We start from the raw sequence: 27983 nt of genomic DNA, 5'->3' as shown, positions 1-27983 counted from the left end.
GCTGATGATGAGCCAGGTGAGAAGAGCTGAGAGGACTAGAGTTGGATGCAAGATTTTTATTTTCTCCATATTTTTTTTCTTTTCCATGAGCGGTGCAACTTTTTTTGTGACAGAGAAACCATTTAATTACCCCAAGGATCCAGGATTTGTGACTTTCAATACATTCTTTGGCTACTTTGGCATTTTCACTTGTGCAGACATACTCTACCATGACCCAGATCTGGTCTTGGCAAGCAGATTTCAGATTGACACCATTCTGTTACTAACTGCTTGGGTGGACACCCTTCCAGTGTTGTCAGCTGTCCAGTTTCACTCAGCATGGACCTTGGGAATGGGGGTCAACTTCCTTTCAGCAAATACACACAACTCCACTTTAGGTATGACAGGTAATGTGAGAGTGCTCTAACTGATCCTCATTCTCATAGGCAACATTTGTATCTGTGTAGTGCAGCTGACCTGAGCAGAAATACCAGCTTTAAGCATGCATAGTCATGTCAACAGGACTAGGACATGAGAACTTGTAAAGTTCTTGATATAAAGGAAATAGAAACGTGCTATGTAAGAACTTGGAAATTCTTAAGTTGACTACAACACCTCTAGTCTTTAATAGTTAAATAATCAGTCCTGGGCGTTTATGAGTGATACTCTTCATCTTCTGGCCCTGGTGTTTTATTGGTATTTTGGCCATGTAAAGACCCAAACTTCATTTTGTCCACTAGATGGAACCCTAACTCTGAGAAATGTTGTGAGTTCTGCAAATAGCAGTTCTGGGCTGGAGACTTTGAGTGTCACATTTTCTTTGTAGGCTTTGTTTTCACTGTATATTTTTCCTGAGCAGATGCAAGAAGTCAAGCACCAATTTTGTGTGCATGTGTTTACAGAATTGAGAGAAACGTACTGCTAAAATGTAGCTCTAAATTTTACCATCCAAATAAAAGGACATGTGAGCCATTACATTAGTTCTCAGTTGATGACCCTATGTCACAATTCATACTCTTTATGAATAAGTTTTACTCTGGGCTTTAAAGATGTCTCTATTTATGTAAAACACTTGCATAAAGATGTGAATTTTGGTAATATCTTTTCCTTACAAACTTTTTGATTGGATAGTGTTACCACCCATTTTAATCAGAATTACCGATTTCTAATGCAGTTAGAGAAGAATGCAAAACTTCAGCCATTTAAATCATATATAATCAGGACACTAATCTTGTCACTTAAAATACATGAAACATCAGAGTTTGATCTACTTTCCATTGATGGCAAAAAACCATTAGGTTAAGATTGTAGTCCATGAAGGTTCAATTTCGTTTCAAAACAGTCTGGTAAACATTAGAATTACATTTTGCACATATATAATTAGTGACTACTGCTTACCTGTCCCATATATTTGCTTTCAGATTAGAAACTTTCTTGTGTTATATGTTTTCAGGGAGTGGTATTTATGCCCCAGATGGTCCAAGAGCATATTACTACAATACTGAAATGGATAATGGTCACCTTTTGGTGAACTGAGTTCACACCCACATCTCTCTCCTGACTCCTGCTGCTGTTAACTGGACATTGTATGCCAGCCAGATCAAACAACTTGCATCAAACAAATACTCTTTTCAGTGGGGTCATTTACCATGATCTCTTCTTCATGGAACTCACTGAATCTGAGGGAAATCGAGCCATGTGCCAGCTGGACCTCTGTTGCCATCTCTTCCAAGACAGTAGAGAAGCAGCAAGATGAAATTTATGTCCCGGGTGCCTTTGATGGGCTACATGTTGTTGAATGACAGTATTATTTGCAGGTAAGAATTTTCTGCTCTTATTTGAACAGTGAGAAGGCTGCAATACTCTCTTTGCAGTCTGTTTGCTTTTTTTTGGTGTTTTTTTTTTTTTTTTTCTTGGAGGCATTTAAGACAAGGCATTTTTTTAGCCCCCCCCCCAAACATTTGTTTTCTTCATTATACATTTTGACTTCATTAGCAGTGTTAATCTGCTTTTCAGTGTCATAAATTATGGAAGTGTAGACCTTGGGTTGACCCTATGCTGTAACACCCTTAAAGGCGAGGTCACCCAGCAGTTTTGGCAAGGACAGGAGAAGATGAGTATGTATGCTTCTCTGCTGACTGTACATCTGTGACATATCTGCAGAAGTTGCTCTTAATGTTTTGCAGGTTGTAGGTTTGTCAGGATTTATTATTGAGGGGAGACGTTATTGCTCCCTGCAACTACCTGAAAGGAGGCTGTGGTGAGGTGGAGGTCAGGTTGATCACTTTTCCCAAGTGACAGGACATGAGGAAGTGGCTTCAGGTTGTACCAGAGGAGGTTTAGGTTGGTTACTAGGAAAAATATCTTCACTGAAAAGATTGTCAAGCATTGGAATGGGCTGCCTAGGAAGGTGGTTCAGTTGCCATCCCTGAAGGCATTTAAAGAATGTGTAGATGTGGTGCTTAGGAACATGGTTTAGTGTTTGGTTTAGCAGTGCTGGTAATTGTTGGACTTGATGGTCTTAAAGGTCTTTTCTAACCTAAATGATTTTATGATTCTAAGCAGGTTTCTTTATGTATGTATGAAAAGGACAGAAGAATGTACATCTCTCCCAGTCTTCATAGGGATGCTTTTGTGACAAGAGAGCTGTTTTCTGCTCAGTGGTTTGTACCGTTGTGCTGATATGATTATCTACCATCTGGTTATCTAACAAGATAAGGAAATTAAATATGGATATATCATTTGTATTTGCTTGGCTTGTCAGTGTATTGATTCTTCAAAATTTTGCTGCCACACTTTTTTTTAGTGTGCTGAAAATCATTTCTGTATGCATAGAAACATATAGAGAACTATACAGAGTATATAATAAATAAATGCACAGATGTTTTAGATTGTTTTTTTCATCGTGACAGCTTTCTTGCTATCAAGTCCAGCTAATGGTTGCTGAAACCTTAGTGATGATTTGCCTTTCTGTCTCCTCCTCCCCACAGATCTGCACTCTGCCCACCTGAGCACACATGGGCAGCCCATGGAGATGGCTCAGACCAAGTTTGAGATGTTCTCCCTCAGCGGCACGTTTGGCACCAGCTACGTCTTCCCAGAAGTGCTGTACAGCGGGGTGCAGCTGGCCCCCGGGGAGTTCAAGGTAATGGGACACCCTTGTGGTTTGTCAGACATCAGTGGTCAAAAAGCCACTACAAGAGCAACTTAGTTGTTACCAAAGTCCTCTGTCCTCTGCCTTGAGTTGAAGGCAGCTTTCTTTCTGCCTGATTTTCCTGGCTGTATTCATACAGTAAGTCCACCTTGCCAATTCTCTTCTGCCCTGTTCCCCCAAATCCTCTAGAGCCAGATCTCCCTCAAGACAGAAATGCAGTTTTTCCTCAAACTTCCTGCTAGCTCCAATTGAGACTGGAGCTCTCTCAACTAGATCAGCATTACTGAATATATGATTTTGTGTTTGCCATACAGTAGTACTGCTCTGATGCTGCTCCTGCTTATTTTACTTTTTCATAACCAGGTGCTAGCTGATGGACGTCTGAAAAATCGGAATACTACATCAAAGCCAGTTTTGAGTGTAACACTCTATGGGAGGTGGTATGAAAAGGACCCTCCATCCACATATCAAGCTTCAGCATGATTTCACTGCAGATCCTTCAAGCTTTCATCTGCTTGTTTCTGTAATGCTAATTAATCACAAATAATGGTAATTCATAATTAAAATGGCATTCTGTTCCTCAGTTTGCCTTATCTCACAGCACAGTTACTGCACTTTGATTTATTGACTTGATTTTGCAGCAAAAATCAATAGGCTGCTGGACTGTTGTGTGTATGTATTTTTATATGGTAGATTTGGTTGGCATAGGCTTGGCCTTCACATTGGGAACACTAGAAAATAAATTCCTCTGATTTTAGTGGTGTAGGATTCAGTGGGTTGTGCACCAATAATAAACAGCTTTTAATTATTTGAAGTTTTTGTTGGAGTATTAGCAGCCATTTCCACAACACTGTTCCCACCCCATTTCTGAGCAGCCACTTTTGTAAACAAGAGATTACCAGAACCTTTGAAGATTCTAACTTCCTTTGAAAAGGAAAACAAGCCTAAGATCCATGTACCTTCAAAAAACAGTTATTCAGCTCAGTACACTGCAGTGTGTTATCAACCATGATATGTACTTCTTGAGAGAGGAGTCTGCTTTAATCTTTCTGGCCACAGTTTCAGGATGTGGAAAATCGCCCTAGCACAGAATTGTTGATAACTCTTTGTGTCACAAATGCTGAAAACAAGCAATTTCTCAGGAGCATGTCTGTATTCCCATGGAGTGGTTGCTCCTACCGGTGCTAGGGAGAGCCAGGACTGTGCCAGCAGGTGTTGGATAAGGGGAGTGAACAGCTGGAGCAGGTGGGACACGCTGGCACGTGTGAGGATGTGGGTCCTGCAGACTGTATTTGTTAGGCAAGTGGACTGGAGTACTTTGTGTTTCCCGGCTAAGATTTCTATGTGTGCCTAATTCTGTTGTTTGTTCTGCAGGTTTGCTTTGAAGCACAAACATTACAATTAATCTGACAAACAACATTAAAAAATTGACTTGCAGGGTTTTTTTGGTTTTTTTTGGTTTGTTTGTTTGTTTGTTTTTGACAAGGGAATGTCTTAAAAATAAGATTACATTCTGTGAAAGTATCAAACTGAAACCCTCTACAATTCATGTAGTAGAAGTAATGGGAAACATTCTACTCTTCGGGGAGGAAAAGCACCGTAACTTTAAATTTGTACCTGCGCCCTAGGAAAAGCTGTCCTGTTAGGGCACCAGTAACATAACTACGTGCTGTTGGCAGAAGTGAGCGCCTTGCGACTTCCCGACTGCAGCTCACACGTACTCCGTGCTCGGCAGTGATTGCGTGGCTGCCCAGTGACCTTTCACTGCCTCCTCCAGGCAAGGTTAACCCTTGCAATGCGCAGTCTGCCTCACGCTCTCCTCTCGCTAAGCTCAAGAAAAGAAGCCGGAGCACAACCTGACGACAGACTCCCTCTACAGCTAAGCTGATTTAGCACCACACTGCATCCTGCTTCACGAAGTAAATCCTCAGGTAGCCCCCACTATCAGGCGGTGGCAGCGATGGGGACGGGTGCAGTACAGGGGTGGGAAGAGTGAATTGGGAGGAGAGAGGTGTGGAAAGTAGGCGGACCTCTAGAGAAGTTTCCCCTTACGTTGTCCACAGCCCCGGAGAGCCCGGATCACTGCAGTTTGCTTCAGTTTATTCGGTGGATTTGTTTGTTTACCTGGTGTCAGTTCCTTGCTCCTGGGCGAGCTCCCAGCCCCGCAGGAAATAGGGAGCGGTGTTTGCTGGTACAGAGGCAAACAGGGATAACTGCACTGTACCTTGTGCCGGCAGTGGGACTCGAATTCTGCGGGGCATTCCCCTAGCACTGCACTTGTAAATATTTCTGCTCAGCCCTGGCCGGGCAGTCACCTTTCTGGTGACTCCTCGCTATTGCTAAACAAGGGAACAGTTGCACCTTCACATACTGACACGTAGCACAGGAATTGAGGAATATAAAGATACTAGATTAATTAAGTTTTTATTATTCTGAGTCTTGCCACTCAAAATTCTCAAAAGACTAGCTCCGCTGGTGGCAATATCCACTTGGATATCAGCTGGGTCCACACAGAAAAAGTCTTGCTGTAATCAGTGCTAGAGAAGAGTATAATAACAAAAACTGGGCTGTTCTTTCTAGATATTATTTTAATGACTTATTTTTTTCTTGGCCCCATTAGTCTTGGCATTGCCCAGCATTTTTGGTTTGTTCAGTTGTGACGTCTTTACTGTGTACTGCAGTACTTTCTTATATATCACACTTGGTTCCCAGGTAATGCTTTAACAGACCTACAGTTCATTCCTCCCTCTTTCAAAGTAAACTTTGTCCCCTTTCTCTTTTCTGTGCGTGTTCCTTTTGCACTGTTTGTCCAGAGCACTCTAGGAGCTGGGAGGCTGCAGCCATGCTCCCTTCCCAGGCTCTCCTGCCCGCTGTGGTGTTGGCACTCGCAGCCCTTCAGGCCCTTGCCTCCGACACCTTCATGGCAGCCGTCTACGAGCACGCCGTCATCCTGCCGCATCCCAGCGAGGAGCCCGTTTCTCCCAGCCATGCTTTGGCCCTGATGAACAAAAACATGGATGTCCTGGAAGGGGCCATCAAGGAAGCTGCCCAGCAGGTATGAGGGCTACCGTGAGGGTTGTCCATCAGTGTTGTTCTGCTCCTGCTGACCCTCCTGGCTGTCTGCTGATGGGTGCCCTTTAAATGGAGCCTGTTGTGACAGGGTGCCCACATCATTGTGACTCCTGAAGACGGCATCTATGGCTGGCGATTCACAAGAGAATCCATCTACCCCTACCTGGAGGATATCCCTGATCCGGTGGTGAATTGGATTCCCTGCACTGACCCCTCAAGGTGATTCCTTCTGCAGTGGTTTAGGTGATTTCAACCTTTTATCTATCTCATGGAGTCTTGAGCAGCTCACATTAAATTACTGAGAACTGCTAACAACTCTAACATAAGTTATTATTGAATTTTAGTATGAAGGTAGTTAAATGGTTAAATATGTAGCATGTCCATGACTAATTGATGAGGGAAACATTACGATTTTTTTTTTAAGTTAGATACTTGAAGGAGAAATGCAAACAACATACAGAATTTAGATTACTAGAAGTTGAGAAAATGTCTTTTTTGGGTGCCAGAATATCCTGCTTCTTATTCTGCTTTCAATTCTTCCACACTATTTTGAATAGAACTGACTGTAAATTATTAACAGTAGTATTTCTTTGATTTTTTTTTGTTTGTATGTCTTTTACCAATGTTGAAACAAAGGCACACAAATCTTTTTTGTGGATAGCCAAGAAGTAGTCTCTAAGCAGATAATAAGAGGTGATGAAGTCAGTAATTAAAGTCCAAACTTCTAAATGACAAAAACCCAGGAACTTTTAATCTTGGTTTTCCACAGTTAAGGTAAGATAAAGTCTGAATTGCTGGAGTCTCTGTGCTGTAGAAATTGATCTGTCATTCAAGCAGGATATTTCAGCAGTGAGAAACTAAGTTATAGCTGAGGCCTGGACTGTAGACTCCTACAGCATGCAATACGTGTTCAGCTATGGAATTACAGCCATGGGCTGCCCTTTTCACCATGGCTTTCTGCACCTCCTTGATGAGGAGCAGGTTATTGTGTCTGTGAGGATATAATAACTCAATGCTTCCAAGAAGAAGAGTCACAGTTGCACTGGATGTGCAACTTTTTGCTGAGATATAAGTAGATAAAGGATACAGTGTTTCATTGAAGGTGGAGTGTGGGGTGGCAGTGTGCCTAAGCAGATCTTTGTTCTAGTGCATCACACAGGTTTAGCAGAGGTGATCTGAGTGCCTCCTCACTGTTCCAAATCAGGGGTTTCACTAGCAGCTTTTGGGAATATAACACTTGCCATCAGTGTCTGGCATGCCTTATTCCTGGTGCTGTATGTGTATCTTGCCTGGAGGTCCTCCTAGTGTGTCCCACGCACACCTTGCAAAGCCATAGGCACTGCCACACTACAAAGGGGAATGAATGGCTGCTCTCTTTATGACCTGGTATGGATGCTTCAGAGGAGCTGCCAGTTTCTGGCTCATGGACCCTGTTATATCTCAAAATTATTAGCCCACTTCTCTTCATGCCATGGTTACAGGTCTGTGTGCTCCTGTCTGTGGGAGGAAATGAATTGCTGAATTGCCTTGACCATATCATCAGCATTACCCCACATCTCAACCCTGCCTGGTGTGCTAAGGGCCCAGAGCTGCAGCCCTCAGGCGTCAGTATGCCTGATGCTAAAATATTTGCTTGTGTGACACCAAGCTAGTGTCTTCCTCTGCCCAGAGATTGCTCTCGTGCCCTTCCCAGCCCAAGGATTATCTGTTTAGTGCAGAGCATGTTCCAGGTGCTGAAGGGGACTGGCAGGCATGTCCCTGCAGGGGCCAATGGGAGGTCTCCAGGACCTACCCCAAGGTGCAGGAAGCAATCTGAGGAAGCACTGCAACAACTCTGTGTATCTGCCTACTGTGCCATGGCTGCAGGGTTGGAGATGCTGCTGGTGTGATCTCAAGTATTCAGGAAATGGACACCACTGACAGCACAGGTTTTGTTAATTTTGTTTTTCTCATTTCCTAAAATAAATTAGATTTGGTCCAGCACCAGTGCAGGAACGACTCAGCTGCATGGCCAGAAATAACTCCATCTATGTGGTTGCAAATATTGGGGACAAGAAGCCGTGTGACTCCAGCGATCCCAACTGCCCCAGGGACGGTCGGTACCACTACAATACAGACGTCGTCTTTGATGCACAGGGGAAACTGGTGGCTCGGTACCATAAGGTAAAGTGGTCTTGGAGAGACAAAAATTCATTTTCCACTACTTCCAAAATGTCTCAGTTTGGGAAGAGAATTAGATGCCAGTCATTGTCCGCTGGGAGAGTTTTGTTTTTCTTTATAATTTAAAAGAATATCTCTCTTGCTATGAAGTGTCGATGCCAAATTTGCATTTGCTGTCATGTTTCTCAAAACAGACTGGAATGAAAAATTATTGTTCTGGTGCAATTTAGTGGCATATGATTTTGGTTTACTTCCTCAGTTCATTAGCTCACTACTACTGTAAATTGTGCTGCTTGAGCAATTTCAGTTTTCAGTGCCAGCTTTTCACCAGACTACCACTTCACGTTCCAGGATTTCAATGTTCACATCCATTTCATCATAAATGAGCAGTCTGACTTCAGAGAGGCAGGGCCTTTTTTTCTGATGCTGTTTTGGCACAGTTTTTGCACAATGGGAATTATTTGGACATAGAAAAGCAAATGAAAATGCCAGATGGGTGTAAAAAGAGATAAGGATATTGGATTATTTGCACCAAATGGAAGTTCCTCTTTCAGTATTATGTGTATACCTGCAAGTTCCATCAAAGCTGTTTATGAACTGTGTGCCAGATATCATGCCAGTATGGACAGAGTAAAGTCAGTTTATTTAAAGCACTTTGGGCCCAGTATTTCATCTGGTTGTTTAGAGACAGTGCCAAGATATCTATTTGTGAGCAAACTGGGTGAGTGAAACACTGATAACATAAATCTGTCCAGCCTGCTGTGGCCCACATGGTGAATTACAAGTTAAGTAAACTTGAACTTCTTTTCTGGCTTGGTGTCCATATTTACTTTCAGACCACCTGGACATTTATAGAGGAATCTTAATAAATATGTATGTGAAGGAGGAAGAAAATGTTGGAAAGCTGAGAATGTCACAAACTTCAATTTTTCTGTTGTCTGAGAACATCTGCCTTTCCCCCATCAGCACAGCCTTTGTTTTCTACTCTGCAGAGTCCCAAATACTGTCCTCTGCTCCATGCTGGTGCCCTGTACTTCCAGTACTTCTGGGCATCTCCACACCAAAGTCACCAATTTTGTCTTTTGGCACCAGATCCCCCATGCTTCCCTTACATTGCTATTTCTCTTCTGATTGCATTTGGGTTGCCAGAAATATAAACAAGGTGGGGGGAGTGGAGAGATTATTCTTATGCAGATGGCACCAACAGACCTGAAGGCAGCTGGCTGCTTTCCTAGCTAGATGCCAGAGCAATATGTAATATGTGTTCCATATTTTGGGTACAATGATCATATAATTTTAGCCTGATTTCCTACCTGTGAGGGCTTCTAACACAGGACAAAATTTTTCTTTAGTCATTCTGAATCACTTTAGGGAATGACTCACACATGATTAGTGAGTGCCTCTAACTGGTTTCTCTATTTTCCTTCCCCTACAGTATAATCTCTTTCTAGGAGAAACTCAGTTTAATTATCCAAAAGAGCCAGAAGCTGTCACCTTTGAGACTCCTTTTGGGAAGTTTGGCATTTTCACTTGCTTTGACATCCTTTTCTACGAGCCTGCCGTGGTCCTGGTGAGCAAGATGCAGGTGGACACTGTGCTCTTCCCAACAGCTTGGATGAATGTCCTGCCCTTTCTGACTGCAATTGAGTTTCACTCTGCCTGGGCTATGGGCATGCGTGTCAATGTCTTAGCTGCCAATACTCACAACACCAGCATGGAAATGACAGGTAACTTGATTTTCACTCTGAAAACCACGAATCTCTTATTCCCTGTTCTACAAAGTGATTTTGCAGAGGAATATAGTGTATTTCTCTGGAAGGTGAAGAGACTAGTCACCAAATTTTAAAGCTGATGGATCCTGTTCCTGTTGGTTTCATAAAGACACAAGAAAACTTGCAGTGTTTTATTTTCCCTAGCTTCTTAGGATTATCTTTTCTTTTAATGGCTCTAAATAAGTAGTAGGTCACTGCCGTTATGCCTGAACAGAAATTTTTGTGTTTTTTAAAGCTCTTTTCCTCTCCACTTCTAAGTCTATGATTGAATGCCAAACTGTAAATATACTCATAAACCATATATGTGGCTACATTTATTTTGCCAAATGAGATATTTATTTTTATAGCTGCATTTAACACTTTTACAGAAAACCATTAAAAACACATGTTCAGGCCTGTTGTAGTAACACTGCTGAGATGTCCACATCTTCGTTTTAGAATGTAGCATTATTTTTTTTTTAGATCTCAGCTTATGGAATAGTATATTTCAGTTACACCAGTATCTTCACTGAGCTGTGCAACCACAGTATTGTTTTGGGACTTTTCATTGGAAATGCCTGACAGGCTTCTGCAGTGATGGGTATGACAGACATTTGATTTCCCTCTGTTGCTTGGTGCTGGTCAGATGTGAATCCCCCAGGAGGGGAGGAGTTCTCAGCCAGTGTAAAGGGGGCTGGACAGTTGCTGTCTCCTTCTGTTCATGCACAGGCCTTGCCTGATACTTGCCTGTGCTGTCTTTTGGATTGTCTCAATCAGTAGCTGGTCCTTTCACGTCAATCAACAAAGAAAAAAGGAATTATCAACTCTATTGGACACAGGGGAAAAGAGAACTCAGGAGGTCATAAATATAATCATAACATAACATAAAAAACCAAACATCCTCTGGCTACGCTGAGCAGACCTTATCTAAGGGAATAAATGCTAGTCTTTGCCAAAGCATGAGCTCTGTGTACTGAGTTGCAATGGTCACCTTTGATGAGACTAAAATTACTGTAATCTGTGTAGAATAGTGGATAAGCTATCAGTAGAGACAATTAGAAGGACAACATGATTTTTTAAAATTCTTCTTGGACTGACTACTGTGCTCTCCTCAGGGAGTGGCATTTATGCACCAGCTGGAGCCAGATCATACTCCTACAACATGAAAACTGAAGATGGTCACCTCCTCATTGCTGAACTAGATGCACACCCTCGTCTTTCTCCTGCCTCCCCACCTGCTGTCAGCTGGAACTCATATGCTTTGAGTGTTGAAAGATTCTCACAGAATGAGCATGAATTCACAGGAGTCGTCTTTGAAGACCTCTTTACTTTCACAGAGCTCACTAAGCCTGGGGGGAATCTCACTGTCTGCCAAAAAGACCTCTGCTGTCATTTGAGCTACAAGATGGCAGAGAAAAGAGATGATGAAGTTTATGTGCTGGGTGCTTTTGATGGCCTTCATGTTTTTGAAGGACAGTACTACCTGCAGGTAATTCTTTGGAAGGTGTTATTTACTTTAGGAAGCTTATTTACAGGGAGAAACTTTCAGCTCTGTGGTGGAAAAAGAGAAGACAATAACTGTCTTCTATGCTGGAGTCCTGGTGCACCTTTTGTTAGTAATGGAAAGGAGTTGCTAAAACTTCCAAGCTTAGTTGCCTTCAAATCCAACAAATGCAGTAGAGAGGTCGCTAAACCTCTTCTAAATGCTCAGAGTGCGCTCACTATTTTAGGGGTGTGCAATGTTAGCTAAATTTAGGTTCTCTTCTGTGAATATCTGCAGTAAGTGTTCTGAGTCTCCTCTGTATCACAGAATCATAGAATAGTTAGGATTGAAAAGGACATCTGAAGATCACATAATCCAATCCCCCTGCCAAGGCAAGGTCACCTAGAGCAGATTACACAGAAACACATCTGGCTGGCTTTTGAACGTCTCCAGAAAAGGAGTATCCAAGACCTCCCTGGGCAGCCTGTTCTGATGCTCTGCCACCCTAAATGTAAAAAAAAGTTCTTCCTCATGTTGAAGTGAAACTTCTTGTGTTCTTATGGCTATTGCTCCTCATCCTGTTGCTGGGCACCACTGAAAAGAGCCTGGCACCATCTTCTTGGCACACACCTTTGAGATATTTATATGTATTGATGAGACTCCTCTGTCTTCTCTAAACTTAACAGGCCTAGCTCCTGCTGTCTCTCCTCTTAAGAGAGAAGCTCCTCATTCCTAATCATCCTTGTGGCCTCAGCTGGACACTCTCCAGTAGCTCCTTTTTTTTTTCTTGTGCTGGAAAGAAAGAGGAGCCTGGACACAGTACTCCAGATGTGTTCTCACTCTATTTTCATCAAAGAGTTGCTGTTAAAAATCAGTTGATAATAGTTATCTTTATGAGATGCTCTGATAAGTTAGGGTCACAGAGATGTTAATTTTTTTTCATTATCCAAATCATAGCAATGAAGCTTACGTAAATGGCTTATGAATTTTAGTGGAAAAATCCTCCCTTCCTCTTTTTTAATCAAATATTTGCAAAGACAGTGAGTTACATCCTGCTTGAATTTGCTTAAAGCCATATTTGAAAACATCCTTTGCCTTCATAATTAAGTTATTGTGCCAGCAGATTGTATTTCTTTTTAGTTACTTCTGTCTGTCAGCATCACCATTTTGTACCAGCTGGTACAGACTGGGAAATGAGGGGAGGTGTTATCCAGCAAACAGCTCATCTAATACTAGGAAGGCAACTTGAATAAATTCAGTTCTTGGTGAGCTTGGCTGTAAAATTTATTTCAGTGGTTGTGGAAGTTGCCAGATAGTCTCTGACAGAACTGAAAGTTCTAGAGAATACAGGAATTTCTACTCTTCCTTTTTCCCCTCGATATTTTTTTTCATTTCCTAAGAACATATTCCTTATTTCTCTGCTTATTTGCATTTCAACACAAAACCATATTTCAATAATACTTCTGATTTTTTTGCAAATATGCTTCTGTCCCCCAATAGTAGACATGTAGAAAAAACTCCCATCACCTGTAAGCAAAACCAGACAACATCCTTCAAATCATTCCTGAATCAGAGGAGTGCTAGCCCTATTTCATATTTCCTCATAAACATTTATCAGCCAGATAATTAACTCTCATGACAAAAGAGAAACAACATTATGATTCCTACTTTGTGTGCTGCAACTACTAACACCAAACTGTAATAAAAGATACTAACTTCATTTCCTTGGCCTATATTAACTAGGATTTGGACAGGGTATATCAAATTCAGACTTCCCATGGACTACCAGGCCATCTAATGAAGTACCATTAGCAACATGTACAATTAGCAGTAAGAGGATCTGGATGTGCACGTGTACAATGTACCTATGTAGAAGACTTTGTTTTGTTTGCCTAAAGTTTCCATTCACAAACTCATCTTACTAAGACATGTGGGAAAGAAACTTTCAAATAAGACAATTGCCAATTGAAAGAATTAGTGGAAGGGACAGGATCAGGCTTCAGAGATAAAATAAGGTGCTTTGGCTGCATTTATGTCAAAGACAATTTATTTATAAAATTATAAGACTAAGGCAATGCGGGTCTGGAATATGCCCAATCAGATAAAGGGATAAAAAAATAAGCTACAGCTGAAAAGTTACCATCTTGGTACCAGTGTTAACATCTTGCTAAATACACTGTCATCTGCTTGTTTCTGTAATGCTAATTAATCACAAATAACGGTAATTCATAGTAGTATTCATAATTAAAATGGCATTCTGTTCCTCAGTTTGCTTTATTTAACAGCATAGTTAATGCACTTTGATTTATTGCCTTGATTTTGCAGCAAAAATCAATAGGCTGCTGGACTGTTGTGTGTATGTATTTTTATATGGTAGATTTGGTTTGCCTTCACATTGGGAACACTAGAAAATAAATTCCTCTGATTTTAGTGGTGTAGGATTCAGTGGGTTGTGCACCAATAATAAACAGCTTTTAATTATTTGAAGTTTTTGTTGGAGTATTAGCAACCATTTCCACAACACTGTTTCCACCCCATTTCTGAACAGCCACTTTTGTAAACAAGAGATTACCAGAACCTTTGAAGATTCTAACTTCCTTTGAAAAGGAAAACAAGCCTAAGATCCATGTACCTTCAAAAAACAGTTATTCAGCTCAGTACACTGCAGTGTGTTATCAACCATGATATGTACTTCTTGAGAGAGGAGTCTGCTTTAATCTTTCTGGCCACAGTTTCAGGATGTGGAAAATCGCCCTAGCACAGAATTGTTGATAACTCTTTGTGTCACAAATGCTGAAAACAAGCAATTTCTCAGGAGCATGTCTGTATTCCCATGGAGTGGTTGCTCCTACCGGTGCTAGGGAGAGCCAGGACTGTGCCAGCAGGTGTTGGATAAGGGGAGTGAACAGCTGGAGCAGGTGGGACACGCTGGCACGTGTGAGGATGTGGGTCCTGCAGACTGTATTTGTTAGGCAAGTGGACTGGAGTACTTTGTGTTTCCCGGCTAAGATTTCTATGTGTGCCTAATTCTGTTGTTTGTTCTGCAGGTTTGCTCTGAAGTACAAACATTGATTATACTTAATCTGACCAACATAATTAAAAAAATATAGACTTGTAGGAGGCAAATGTTAGGGTACCAGTAACATAACTACGTGCTGTTGGCAGAAATGCTACTCCGTGCTCGGCAGTGATTGCGTGGCTGCCCGAGTGACCTTTCACACAGCCTCCTCCAGGCAAGGTTAACCCTTGCACTGCACAAACAGGGATAACTGCACTGTACCTTGTGCCGGCAGTGGGACTCGAATTCTGCGGGGCATTCCCCTAGCACTGCACTTGTAAATATTTCTGCTCAGCCCTGGCTGGGCAGTCACCTTTCTGGCTGATCTCCTCACTGTTGCTGAACAAGGGAGTGTTTGCTACTTGCTCTTTCACCCTGATGTCTGATTGTGCCTAATGTGACTCAGAAACTGTATTTCATTAGTTTTAAAAGTGAGGCAGGGAGGAAGGCTTCCAAGCTACATTGGTTCAGATATCACCAAGATCTCTACTGTAGCCTTTAAAAGGCTTCTGTTTAAGGCTACAGAATGGGCATGCTGGATGTGGTAATGTTTGTAGAGAAGTATTTAGGGATGAACATCACCAGATAAAAATCAAAGTTCCTAATGATTGAAACCCTCAGTCAGCACTACTCTGTGAGAGAACTCTGTGGTATCTGCATTCATCTGCAGGTCTGTATGTTCTGAACCAGCTCTACAGTGACAGTCTGCTGCAGCTGAAAGCAGGCAGCCTGTTCTGATTCCCAGTGCCCAGACAGCCTTTTTCAAATGAGAATACTGCAAATACTAGAAAGTCAAAAACTGGAAAATGTCATAGCAGCAAATGGATTTCAAGAGCGTTGAAGGTTAAAAGTGGAGTCCTCTCAATGCACAGCAGGTTCCTGTGGACAGAAAGATGTGCAGAGGAGCAGACATGCTACTGCACCTGGTGAACTAGCCTGCTCTTTTGCTTCAGGCTAGTGAGAGACAGGTAATGAGTTACTGAGAGGCCTTATTTCAGAGGAAAAATTCTGTCCAGGTTCATATTTTCTGGTGGAAGGCTGTTGGAAAGTGATGCCCAGCTAACGAGAAGTGACTGGGAGAGACACTGGGATAAACTCAAGGGACAGTTCTGTTTCTGGCCTGTTGGGTGCATGACATCTAAGTACAGTGAGATACTAATGCAATTTGTTTGATCTAGAGAAACTCAGAAGCAAGCTGCACATACTGACACGTAGCACAGGAATTGAGGAATATAAAGATACTAGAATGAAGAAGTTATTAAGACACCCTGGAGCTGTGTCCTGATAAGTCCTCTGCAGGACAGCAATGGAATAAACTGTCTCAAAGCAGCCACAGTGAAGCTGCTCATAGTGATTAATCAGACCTATTAAATACATTTTCATGAAATCACTAGATTCAGTGAGACATATGGTGTAACACACCTTCTTCCTGTTTTGTCACATTTTTCTGAGCTCTTACTGTGTTCATATGGGTACTCCTCTAATAAACTCGTTGTTTCACGTTTTTCAATCATGTCCTGAATGATGGATGCTTGATAAGTAAGAAAAAACCCCAGCTAAATCAGTCATTACTGTGATGCTTTTTGGATGGTGGTATGAATGGGATCGTCTGAAACAAGACCCACATGATATTTCCATAACTGAATCTCTACACTGTTATTCTTATGTCCAGATGGGATACAGCATCATTTACAACAACCATCCTAATTATGTTTCTCATTTCCAATTGTACAAACTCATAAATGTGTTTGTTTTAGTAATAATATGGTAATATTATATTATTACTACTATTTCTTGAGAATAATATATTTCTAAGTCATAAGATTACTATTATTTTATTAGTTCAAAACAGCACTTGTTTTTCTCTGTTTGCTGGATTTTTCTTTTTCTAATCCTCAAAAAGTCTGAAATGTAGTCCAGAGTATTCTTTCTTATTAAAACAGTATTGCATATTTTTTCATTGCAGATTATTATGGGACCAGTAAATAAAGCAGTGAAAGATGTGGTTTGTGGCAGGTCTGTAGACATGCTCAGTATTTCTTTGTCTCTGGAATATGGCTTGTGCTAACTTATGCCAGTCTGCTCTTTTACCACAATTAGACCTTTCTTCCCCCTATTTGTGTTGCTTTGGTTTTATATCCTTTATGCCATTGATGCCTATCATGTAGGAAATGGCAACAGAGTGCATCATGGAAGCTGAACAAGGACTTCAGTCAAAGAGCTCCTCCTGAAACAAAATGTGCCACCTTTTTTTGGTCAGAACATGATTTGAATCATTATTCATATGAAACCTCTGTTGAAATAAAACTTGGAATTGAAACCTCAAATTATTCTGGTTGTCAGTTCTGAAAAACAGCTTGATGACACCTCCTGACTGCACTGGATGCTATTCAGTGACAGAATTTTTACTGCAACCAGTAAACAAGTCACTGAGTGACCTGGTATCTCATAGCAGCTCCTCCCTCCCATCTTCACTATTTCTTTCTGGTCATGTAACACCAATGTATGTGAAATAAGCTTTTCCCTTTGCTCCCTCTTGTTAATGCTGGGTGGTGCTGCCCTGCAGATGAATTTTCTGTAGGAATTTGAGGATTTATAGTTCTGTTTCAGACCAGCTATTCCTGGTAAGATGTCACTGTTCACATTTTTGCTTTCTCTTCTCCCCAGTGACCTGTGTTTTATTGATGCTGCTGGACCTTAGTGACCTTCTTTCAGCAGATCAGTGTATAAAGATGTGCATGTTCTGTGGCTGGGTCCTTAAGAATGGTCAGAGACCTGTTTGTGTAATTTCTCCTTCCTTTTCCCCACATTGCTACCATTGCTGGCCTCACAGTAGAATCATGGAATCTTCAGGGTTGGAAGAGACCTTTGAGATCATCCAGTTCAGCTGTAAACTTGACATTGCCACTGTAACCCCTAAACCACTAAACCATCATGCAGTGCCATATCCAGACCCCTCTTAAACATCTCTGGGCCTCCATCTCCTCCCTACACAGCCTATTCCAATGCCTGACCACTTGTACAGTAAATTTTTTTTTTTCTAATATCTAACCTGCATCTCCTCTGTCCCACTTTAAGGCCATTACATCTGGTCCTCTCATTGCAGGCACAGCAGGAGAGACTGACCCTCACCTCACTGCAAACTGCTTTCAGGGAGTTGTAGAGTGTGATGAGGTCTCCTGTGATCTTCCTCTTCTTCAGACTAAACAAATCCAGCTCCCTCAGCTGTTCCTCATAATGCATGCTTTCTAGACCTTTCAGGAGCCTTGTTGCCCTTCTCTGGACAGGCTCCAGCACCTCAATGCCCTTGTTAAAGTGAGAGTTCCAAAACGAAACACAGCACTCAAAGTGCAGCCTCACCAATACAGTGGATGATCACTTCCCTTGTCCTGCTGGCCACACTGCTTGATACAGGCTCAGATGCCATCGACCTTCTGGGCCACCTGGGCACACTGCTGGCTCACACTGAGCCAGCTGTCAGCCAGCACTCCCAAGCCCATTTCTGCCAAACAGCTCTTGAGCCACTCCTCCCCCTGCCTGTAGCACTGCCTGGGGTTTTTGTGACCCAAGTGTAGGACCTGGCACCTCATCTTCTTAAACCTCCTGGAACTGTCCTTAGTCCATTCGTCAAGTCTGTCCAGGTGTCTCTGTAGACCCTTCCTACCCTCAGACAGATCAACATTTCCACCCAACTTAGCCATTTTTTTACCCATCCAAGATTTTTACCATGATGCTCTCAAGGTCCTCATTCCAATATTCTGGAGCTGGTGAGACATTGGGAGTGCAAATATTCTCCAAACTCCAGCACTGTGATTACTGTTGCTGTGCGCCGTATAACTTTTTTTGTTTCCAAATGTGTATAGATACTCACATGTGCCATAACAGTGACATGTCTCACATAATGACATGTTTATCAAAAGCCCCAGACAATGTGCTCTGACTCATGGAAGCTCAACATTATTGCTGCTAAAGCCACGCTGCCTTAAAACCTTGTTCACTGTTTGAGTCAGTTACTGTGTGACCACAGACTGATCTCAGTCCAGCAAGGGATTATCCAGTGTGGTCCTCTTCCCATGGATACAAACTCAGTGCAGACACTGTACTTGTCCCCAGGGAACCTGGTGGGTGATACCACAACTCTCTCCCAGGGAAAGGATCTGGATTTAAAGGAAGTTATGGCATCTGGGAAGGCCTCATCTTGCAGAAGGGATTCAGCAGGAGTGTGTGGCCAGTCTCAAAGCTGAGAGGTGGCTTCTTCAGGTTTGTTCGCTGCCCATGCCAGTCCTCGGGATAATGGAATGTGTGTGCAGGTGGTGTAGGATCCCAACCCTGAATGTGGTGAGTATCTTGAATCCAGGATTTTGTTCAAGGCCATTGTGGTTTGGTTAAGGTATGTTGAGTATTTCCTACAGAAGACTGGCAGAAGCCATAATGACATAATGAATTCTTTTTGCTACAGAGATTGCACAACACTTATCATTGTGAAATGTGTTATTGTGAGAAGTGAGTCAAGCATACAGAAAGCAATCCTATGCAAGTCCACCCATTACCCACATACCAACTCCTCTGTATAAAAACAGGGCTGTGTGTAACCACCGATAACAATAAACACTTCTTCGAGGGTAGTGCAGAAAAAACCCTTTCCTTACCTGACAGCTGAGTCAGAACCAAAGAAGGTAAGAAACTTGGGTGCCAGATACAAATGATTTTTGCACACAAGCAGCTTTAGCTTCAAGATTTCTGCCAGAGTGATCTGTGGATAGAAGAAAGCACACTGCAAGAGGCAAAATCTAGAAACTGTGTGTCCTATTCACGACAGTCTTCCTACAGAGACCTTTGGGGACCAGAGATCTTTGGGGCTTGGTTATTGAGTGGTGGGTATGCTGATGGTTCTGCTCAGACAACCAGCCTTCCCTGCAGCTCCCCCCTAGGATATGCAGCAGCCCCCAAAGTCCCTGCTACTCCAAGCTGTGCTGTGCTGAGCTGTGGTGGCACAGGTATTACCCGTGCTAGGGCCTACATCTCCCAGCACCTCATGCCCTTGAGTTTGGGCAGGAATGTGTCCATGCTGCTCTCTGCTGAGATTTCCCACATTTTGTTTTTCTTCTGGGATGCAGGATTGCCTTGAACTGAGTTACTACAGCAATACTATGCCTGATTGTTTTGTATATCTGGTAAGTAATGTGTTTTTTCAGCTGCAGCACAGTGGTGGCTTCTCAGTGACTTCCCTGCTGTTGCTGTGAGGCAGAATTGCTCAATGCTGGCAGCTCTCTTGCCTTTGATACTGAGTCTTTCCGGGCAGGGTGATTACATGGGTGTCATCTTTTAGCTACCCTGGGGAATTCCCAGCTTTTGCGCAAGACTTCCTCTTTTTAAAGCCCACTGCCTTTGCCTGCCTGTCACTCCCTCTTGGTTGACTTTCAGGCTCCAGACATGGGGCTTCCTAAAACTTGTGCCTCTGCTGTGCTTTTGGTGCTTTCTGCTCTGGAGGCCTGTGCCCTGAGCACAGATGTTGCAGCCATCTGTGAGCACAATGACATTTTAGAATCATAGACTTGATGAAGTGTTGGCTTCTCCTGAGGAGGCCTTGGTGCTGATGGAGAAGAATTATTCTTTTGGGTGACACTACATAGTGAAGAGGAAGATTTTTCAAGGAGAAAAAAAGTTTTTTTTAAATTTATTTCTTCTAAGTGCTAAATGACAAGTCAGGTTATGTCCCTTTACCCTCACTAAAGTATTACAGGTCCTAACTAAGGTTTTTCTAGGGATCATCTAAAACTTTGGTATAGTAGCAATAATCTATTTGCAAAATACTATGCTAAACATTTATTTCCATGAGAAAAAATAGTGCTTTCCACGAGTAATTTCAAGTTGCTTATTGCACAAAAACTTCCTTTTGAAAGGACCATAGTGAAGAAAAAAAATGTGTTGTCAAATTCTTTCTCACAAAACAAGCAAGTCTGTTAGCTCTAGGCAGAGAGGTCAACACAATTCAAGGGATAGTTTATACTGCAGTGTGAGCCCAGTGGGGAGGACTCTCTCAAGGCACCCACTTGATCTGTAATAAGCCGTTGGCCAAAAGCAGGAGGTATGGCAGGACCATGTCTCATAAGCATTGCTGAATTATCTGCTCTTGGAAGCAATAGGACTGTACCCCACACAGTCTGTCTCCTGTTGTAGCTGAAGTTTTCACTGACAGCAGCCACGTGCAGTAAGGTGATATGGAGTAGTGTATCCTAACCAGGGGAGTCTGGGCTTGCCCCAGGATGGGTTTAAAAGTAAGGAGAGGGATGTGCAAATGAAATGTGTAACTGCTCCTTCCAATGAACCCCTTGTAGATTAACATGGCTTCTGAGAAGTTCTCTTAGCCTTTTGTTCTGCTTTTATTTAAAACCTTACATATTGGAAACAAGATCAAATTCCTAGCAAAGCTTTGGCTTTTTGGCAGAAATCTTCTCAGATTACTCAACAGAAGATTATTGCCAAAGCAAACCTATTAGCCTTTACTCCTCCTTTTTCTCTCTAGTTTATATTCCCCATGCTGATCCAGGAGCTGGGAGGCTGCAGCCATGCTCCCTTCCCAGGCTCTCCTGCCCGCTGTGGTGTTGGCACTCGCAGCCCTTCAGGCCCTTGCCTCCGACACCTTCATGGCAGCCGTCTACGAGCACGCCGTCATCCTGCCGCATCCCAGCGAGGAGCCCGTTTCTCCCAGCCATGCTTTGGCCCTGATGAACAAAAACATGGATGTCCTGGAAGGGGCCATCAAGGAAGCTGCCCAGCAGGTATGAGGGCTACCGTGAGGGTTGTCCATCAGTGTTGTTCTGCTCCTGCTGACCCTCCTGGCTGTCTGCTGATGGGTGCCCTTTAAACGGAGCCTGTTGTGACAGGGTGCCCACATCATTGTGACTCCTGAAGACGGCATCTATGGCTGGCGATTCACAAGAGAATCCATCTACCCCTACCTGGAGGATATCCCTGATCCGGTGGTGAATTGGATTCCCTGCACTGACCCCTCAAGGTGATTCCTTCTGCAGTGGTTTAGGTGATTTCAACCTTTTATCTATCTCATGGAGTCTTGAGCAGCTCACATTAAATTACTAAGAACTGCTGATTCTTTAATTATAAAAATTCACAAGTACTGCAGAAAAGAGATGCATCAAAAAGAATTCTTAATTAAATGGCAATGGGAATATATCAGGTAAAAGCATTGAGACAGTTTTACTTGCAAAAGGACAAAAATGAGGATGTTTTAACCAAAATAATTATTTTAAAAACATGAACAAATTTATCGATTTAGATCACTTGTGAAAACCTTCTGTAAGTAGAAGCTATTTTATTGTCATGTAGCTACATAGATCAGACAAGCTGATTCAATCCTCAATTCAGGTGGCTGAGTGATTTCTAAACCAAACTGCACAAAATATTAATCTAGATCTGAAAGAAATATCTTTTGGAAATCCAGCCACTTGCACATCTGCTGTTTTACAATAGAGGTGGTCCCAATTTGTGTGAGCTGGGGACACTAAAAAGACTGAGTTCATATCTAAGCTAAGCTTTTATATTCTCTTCTGAGGCCGTATGGAGCTAGATTTCAGGAGTCCTCAGCTCTGTAAATTCTGTGCCCACTTTTTACTAAAGGCATATAGACAACAATTGTTTAAAAAGGCTAAAATTTTCTTCAGAATAAGGGTTTAGAGCTGCTTGATAATTTGCTTTTTAAGCTATTTAAGATTTATGTCTCTGTACTGATTTATTCTCGTCGTTGCTTTGTGAAGCTCTTCACATCTTTGCATGCATGTTCGCTGGGAATTCTATGCACACAGAAAATAACATTGTAAAGGATACAGGAAAGAAGAACACAGGGAAGCCATTTTTTTAAAGATAAAAGAGATTGGCAATTTAAAATGATGCTATGAACAGAGAAGAAAGTGAACAAAACCTATGATTTGACCTATTGCTTTTTCAGCATCTGGGCATGTGCAGTTAATGGAGTAGTAATTCTGAATGCATTACTTTTACATGGGGCACTTAAAATTCTAAGACTTTTTTTTCCTTCACTAAAAATTAATTAGATTTGGTCCAGCACCAGTGCAGGAACGACTCAGCTGCATGGCCAGAAATAACTCCATCTATGTGGTTGCAAATATTGGGGACAAGAAGCCGTGTGACTCCAGCGATCCCAACTGCCCCAGGGACGGTCGGTACCACTACAATACGGATGTCGTCTTTGACACACAGGGGAAACTGGTGGCTCGGTACCATAAGGTAAGGAAATGCTTCAGCATCCACCTCTAATTTATTATCAATAAATTTTTCAACTCTCTGGCACCAATTTCAGATGTTTTATACAGTAATTTTGTATTATTATGAAGTGACAACCAATACAGGATGGTTTGATGATCTTATGGCCAGAAGGAAAATGAAGTAATTGCTTGACCAGTCAGGCAAATTATTCCCAGAATCACTGCAGCTGCAGAGTGAGTGCTAGCTGCCAAACACTTGAGGGCTACATTTATGACAGTAAATTGTAAGAAAACATGACATAATTTTCCATACTCAGTAAACATTAGCTTTTCCTTGATACATTCGTAGCCAACCTAGACAGTGCTTTTGCAGGGGATATTTTGGCCACTGGTCTTGAAGTTTAGCAGATAATACTAAATGGGCATTGCTTTCAGGAGGTAGATGGGGCACAGCCACCCCATTTTTTGGAAGAAGGGTCAGTTGGATGGATACAAACCAGCTGGGCTACCCAGCTCAGTTACCTCAGCTCCCAGTTCTGCATTAAAGCCTGTCTCAGACACAAAAGCTGTTCATAATCTTGCCTTATTTTCAGTCACTAATATGCCATTTTCTCCACCTGCAGTACAATCTGTTTAGGCGTGAAACTCAGTTTAATTATCCAAAAGAGCCAGAAGCTGTCACCTTTGAGACTCCTTTTGGGAAGTTTGGCATTTTCACTTGCTTTGACATCCTTTTCTACGAGCCTGCCGTGGTCCTGGTGAGCAAGATGCAGGTGGACACTGTGCTCTTCCCAACAGCTTGGATGAATGTCCTGCCCTTTCTGACTGCAATTGAGTTTCACTCTGCCTGGGCTATGGGCATGGGTGTTAATTTGCTTTCTGCAAATACTCACAACACCAGCATGGCAATGACAGGTGAGTTGCATTCAGAAACCCGGAAATTGTTTCCAAGTTCAGAAGTAGGGGGAAATGGTTTAGACATAGTGAAGTCTCTGAAAAATAGTGTTTTAATTGGAACTGAAAACCTTTGTTATTTGCTACTGAATGTAACAACCAACTTCAGGTAAAAGAATGTTGAATGTTCTGAAAAAGGTAAAAATAGAAAGCCCACGACTTTCTATTTTTTAAGTTTTGATAACTTAAAAGCAAAATTTTATTTCAGAAAATAGCACAAAGTTTAACTTAAATTTTCAGTCTCTCATCTAGAAGCAGCATTTTCTGTTTAAAATTCAATCAACAGTTAAATGGAGAAAAAAATGTTTTAATCAGAACCTAATAGTGTAAAACCAAAAGGAGAATTCCACTTGTATACTGAATAAAACATTCTTTTTTTTCTTGTGGCTGCTGAAGACTTAGAGATATTATGTTTTGCTTTGCTCTGAAAACATATTTACTGCCTTTTTTTTTCCCTCTTAACTGAGAAAAGGACATAGCTGCATCTGTTGCTCTTCCCTGAATCAAAGTGAAAAGTACAAAGTAATATTTTTGCCTGTCCTAAATAGACTGAGTTTCTGCCACAGCCCAGTGTGTCCTTCAGTGAAACATAACTATCCCCATCATTGCCTCCTTTGTCAAATATGCCACTCAGAGAGCTATGATTTATTTTTAAATGAACCTAAGTTTTAACACTAGCATGGGTATTTTAGCTGCTCTGTGCTTTAAAATTATTCAAAAATCTCTCAGTAAGGCATTGAATGACAAGAGTATCACTGAAAAACAATGCCAGTGTGGTGTGGGGGGCGACTGGCGCCCCTGCCAAGCCGTGCTGTGTGGTGCTGGCTAACACAGGGCTGGTGGTGTCCTCGGCAGGCAGTGGGCTGTTCACACCAGAGGGACCTGCTGCCTACCACTACGACAGTGCCACCGAGGAGGGACGTCTCCTGCTAGCAGAGTTGAATGCACACCCCCGCCTTTCCCCCACTTACCCTCCTGCCATCAACTGGAGTTTGTATGCCACGAGCATCAAAGAATTTCCTGGAGAGAATGACACTTTCTCGGGAGCTGTCCGGAAGGATATATTCACTTTCAGAGAACTCAGGCACAAGGATGGAAATTACACTGTTTGCCAAGGAGACCTTTGCTGTCATCTGGTCTACCAGATGTCAAAGGAGAGGAGAGATGAAGTTTATGTCCTGGGTGCATTTGATGGGCTTCACGGTTCTCTCATAAAATACCATTGGCAGGTAATTGCATGTTTAGAGGTGAGTGTGGCCACATGCCAAACACCTAAAAACATTTGTCCATTACTGCATCCTGGGAACTTTTCTTGCTACCAAATCCAGCTTGTGGTTGCTGAAAGCTTAGTGGTGTTTTGCCTTTCTGCTTCCTCCTCCCCACAGATCTGCACTCTGCTCAAGTGCCCCAGTACAAACCTGAGCACATGTGGGCAGCCCGTGGAGATGGCTCAGACCAAGTTTGAGATGTTCTCCCTCAGCGGCACGTTTGGCACCAGCTACGTCTTCCCAGAAGTGCTGTACAGCGGGGTGCAGCTGGCCCCCGGGGAGTTCGAGGTAATGGGACACCCTGGAGCTGGTTGTTGCAAGGTTTCTCACGCTGTGGCGCTGAAAACTGATCTGGCAGCAAAGTCCCATCCAAGAACGGCTTTCTTTGGTTCTGCAGACTGGAACCCAAGGGGATTGATTTAAACAGGTGGATTGAATCAATCCTTACTGATGAGAACATACCAGTCCTGGAGCTGAAACTCTCTTCAGTGCCTTCTTTAACAAATCTGCCTTCCCACTTCAGATCGTAAATGAAGAAGCCACTGCTTTCCATGAGCTATTTTCTACAGGTTTCTCATGATTGTCATTTTAGGACAAAAAGAAATAAAATACTATGAGAAATTGTCCAAACAAGAAAAATTACTTAGAAGTATCTTGTGCAAGAGCAGAGATTCTATGCAGTTAAGAATTCTAAAAGTGATTTTTGAGGGATTTGTGGGGTTTATTTTATTTATTGGTTCATATTTTATTTTTTCCAAAAGATGTGTTCATTCATAAACCTTAGATTAGTTTTATGCAATAGGCTAGATGAACTCCTAATTGATTTCGAAGAAGTATTTAACAGCTTACAAGAGACAATGAAGACAGTGAGAAAGACCTGAAAAATTTTAGGGGAAACAAGGGTGATTTTTTTACAAAGTAGGAAATTGAAAAGCATTGTTCACCCTTCGTACTTGTTTTTGAATGAGACTTCTGTGAAAATAGGCACATCAAAGAATTTATTGGTACGCTAAAAATATGATCATGGTCTAATTTAAAACAATAGGTTGTATTTTCTTAACAAATACATCCTTACCTTTTGTCACAGGGGAAAAAAATGTTGTTACAGGTGTTCACAGCTGGTAGTTTCAAACTGATACATAAAAAGGAACTAAGAAAAGCTACATATGGCCAGTAGCTTGAAATTCTCTGTTTCCATCTGAAAATTGTTCTGGGGTCTACAAATCAAAAAATGTTTCAATATGTCCTAGATGTGCATATAATCTTTGTTGCCTTGTATGAGTAACTAAAGAGAATCTAACAAATTAGTTACTCTCACTCTCACCTTCTTATGAGGTGGAGAAAATGGTCTTCATTTCCAAAGATGGAGGAAGGTTTAAGGATTTCTGGGTCCAAGGAAATGTGGGAAGGCTATAATGGGGAGGCTGTGGCAAACCCAAAAAGAATTCTGTTTTCTTTCGCTATCATGACTGTTTTTGAAAGTGTTGCATCAAAATATTCAGCATCTAAGGTCTATTCTTTCTGTACCATGCACTATTGCTACTCTGTTAGTTGAGTATTAGTGCTGTTCTTTCTCTTTTCCACCAGGTGCTACGTGACGGGCGTTTGAAAAGCAAGCATGGCACTTCGAAACCACTCATAACAGCGACACTTTTTGGAAGGCTTTATGAGAAGGACCAGCCACATCCCCTGCGAATTTCCCTGTAAAGTATCTCCTTAGGAATTACACACTCACCAGAGACAAGAGGGGAATTTCCTCCTGAGTCACAGTAGTTACCTTGTATGATTCCTGTTCTGCAATATTGCACTTCTGCTCAGCACCTGTGGCAGTTTGGCTTATTTGGGAGAAAAAGATGTGTTCACCCTGCTGTGCATGCCTTTTAAACAGGGCTTTGGCTAGTGCAATTATTTTTTAGTATGCATGACCTGTCACATGAACCTTTTAATCAGAATTCTTTTCTCCCCAAAATATCATATAGATTGCTAGGATTACAGTAGAAAGAAGACTGATACCAGTATCTATGAAATGTGGTTTGTCATTTTATTGGATAATAAATTCTCTCCAAGAAAGTCTTTCTGTCCCTTTTATCCTTTACTGTTTTTCAGACTGTATAATCATTAAGTTTCTGTATTTTTCAGCCTTACAGCCTAATCAACAGGGCCTACTTAACACTCCATGAGTCTTGGCCCCATTTTGACCAAGGTACTCTAAAATAAAGAGAATACCAGATTTTAAATTATCTTAGGTGCAATCTTAGAGAGAGAAAGTGGTCCTCCACAACCCACCCAGGTGTTGGGTCTGGCTAAGATAAGATAAAGCAAATCCAGTTCTGCAGTCCCACCGATTTTGCACCTCTTTGTATGTGGCAGATGGGTGTTGGTTCCAGGGCACTTCACATCCAACTTACCATATACAACACAGTACTCCAACACCTTCTCCTGGGTATATGGATAATTTCTTCAAAAAGGTTAGGATATATGAAATAGGCAATCTTTTAGCACCTGAAACACATTTCACCCTGTAGTGTGAGAAATGAGCCTTATTTTTGATTTCTAGCAATGATGTATCAAACTTTGCAGCCCTGGGGCCCATTTCTGTCTATAATGTTGTGGAGGAAATGAGCTTTGTTTGCATTAAATATGCCTTGGAGTGGTCCCTGCCTCCACACTTATCCCATAGCATTTTGCATCTACTGCCATTCTTACAGCCTGCGCCAAGGTTAGTGCTGAGATGTGCTAAAGGTGGCATGTAAGAAACACTCTGTGATTTCCCACTACACGCACACCTACGTATGTTATCCAGAAATTGTTGAAATCACACGATTTCCATTTTTCCCCACACTGCAGCTTCTCAGCATGCA

General features: G+C 42.0%; 1 protein-coding gene and 1 pseudogene across 5 annotated transcripts; both read left to right on the top strand.

Moving 5' to 3' along the window:
* The first annotated feature begins 85 nt into the window (after window positions 1-85).
* On the top strand, window positions 86-14725 carry LOC121354936 (annotated as a pseudogene).
* On the top strand, window positions 4849-27195 carry LOC121354853 (pantetheinase-like). 5 transcript variants are annotated; one of them, XM_041469848.1, is made up of 9 exons: window positions 4849-5064; window positions 5947-5966; window positions 21218-21439; window positions 21545-21675; window positions 22730-22922; window positions 23524-23815; window positions 24710-25083; window positions 25240-25410; window positions 26710-27195. In XM_041469848.1, the coding sequence occupies exons 3-9, from the start codon at window positions 21227-21229 to the stop codon at window positions 26827-26829; spliced, it is 1494 nt and encodes a 497-aa protein (XP_041325782.1). In that variant the 5' UTR covers window positions 4849-5064; window positions 5947-5966; window positions 21218-21226; the 3' UTR covers window positions 26830-27195. The 5 variants fall into 5 exon arrangements, with proteins under 5 accessions (XP_041325782.1, XP_041325784.1, XP_041325783.1 ...); XM_041469850.1 differs by lacking the exons at window positions 21218-21439; window positions 21545-21675; window positions 22730-22922; window positions 23524-23815 and adding exons at window positions 6294-6424; window positions 8176-8368; window positions 9801-10092 and having other exon boundaries at window positions 5947-6188; XM_041469849.1 differs by lacking the exons at window positions 21218-21439; window positions 21545-21675; window positions 22730-22922; window positions 23524-23815; window positions 24710-25083 and adding exons at window positions 6294-6424; window positions 8176-8368; window positions 9801-10092; window positions 11232-11605 and having other exon boundaries at window positions 4850-5052; window positions 5947-6188.
* The last annotated feature ends 788 nt before the right edge of the window (window positions 27196-27983 follow it).

This window comes from Pyrgilauda ruficollis, unplaced genomic scaffold (genome assembly GCF_017590135.1).
Source record: "Pyrgilauda ruficollis isolate IOZ18807 unplaced genomic scaffold, ASM1759013v1 scaffold24, whole genome shotgun sequence".
Classification (NCBI taxonomy): Eukaryota; Metazoa; Chordata; class Aves; order Passeriformes; family Passeridae; genus Pyrgilauda; species Pyrgilauda ruficollis.
Note: the sequence above shows the minus strand (reverse complement) of the source record. Positions and strands in the feature narration are given on the sequence as shown.

Excerpts from the sequence above, each read along its gene's own strand:
- LOC121354853 (XM_041469848.1), top strand. The coding sequence starts at position 21,227 with ATGCTCCCTTCCCAGGCTCTCCTGCCCGCTGTGGTGTTGGCACTCGCA. Across the intron at positions 21,440-21,544 it reads TCAAGGAAGCTGCCCAGCAG|GGTGCCCACATCATTGTGAC; the intron begins GTATGAGGGCTA and ends CTGTTGTGACAG. Across the intron at positions 23,816-24,709 it reads CACCAGCATGGCAATGACAG|GCAGTGGGCTGTTCACACCA; the intron begins GTGAGTTGCATT and ends TGTCCTCGGCAG.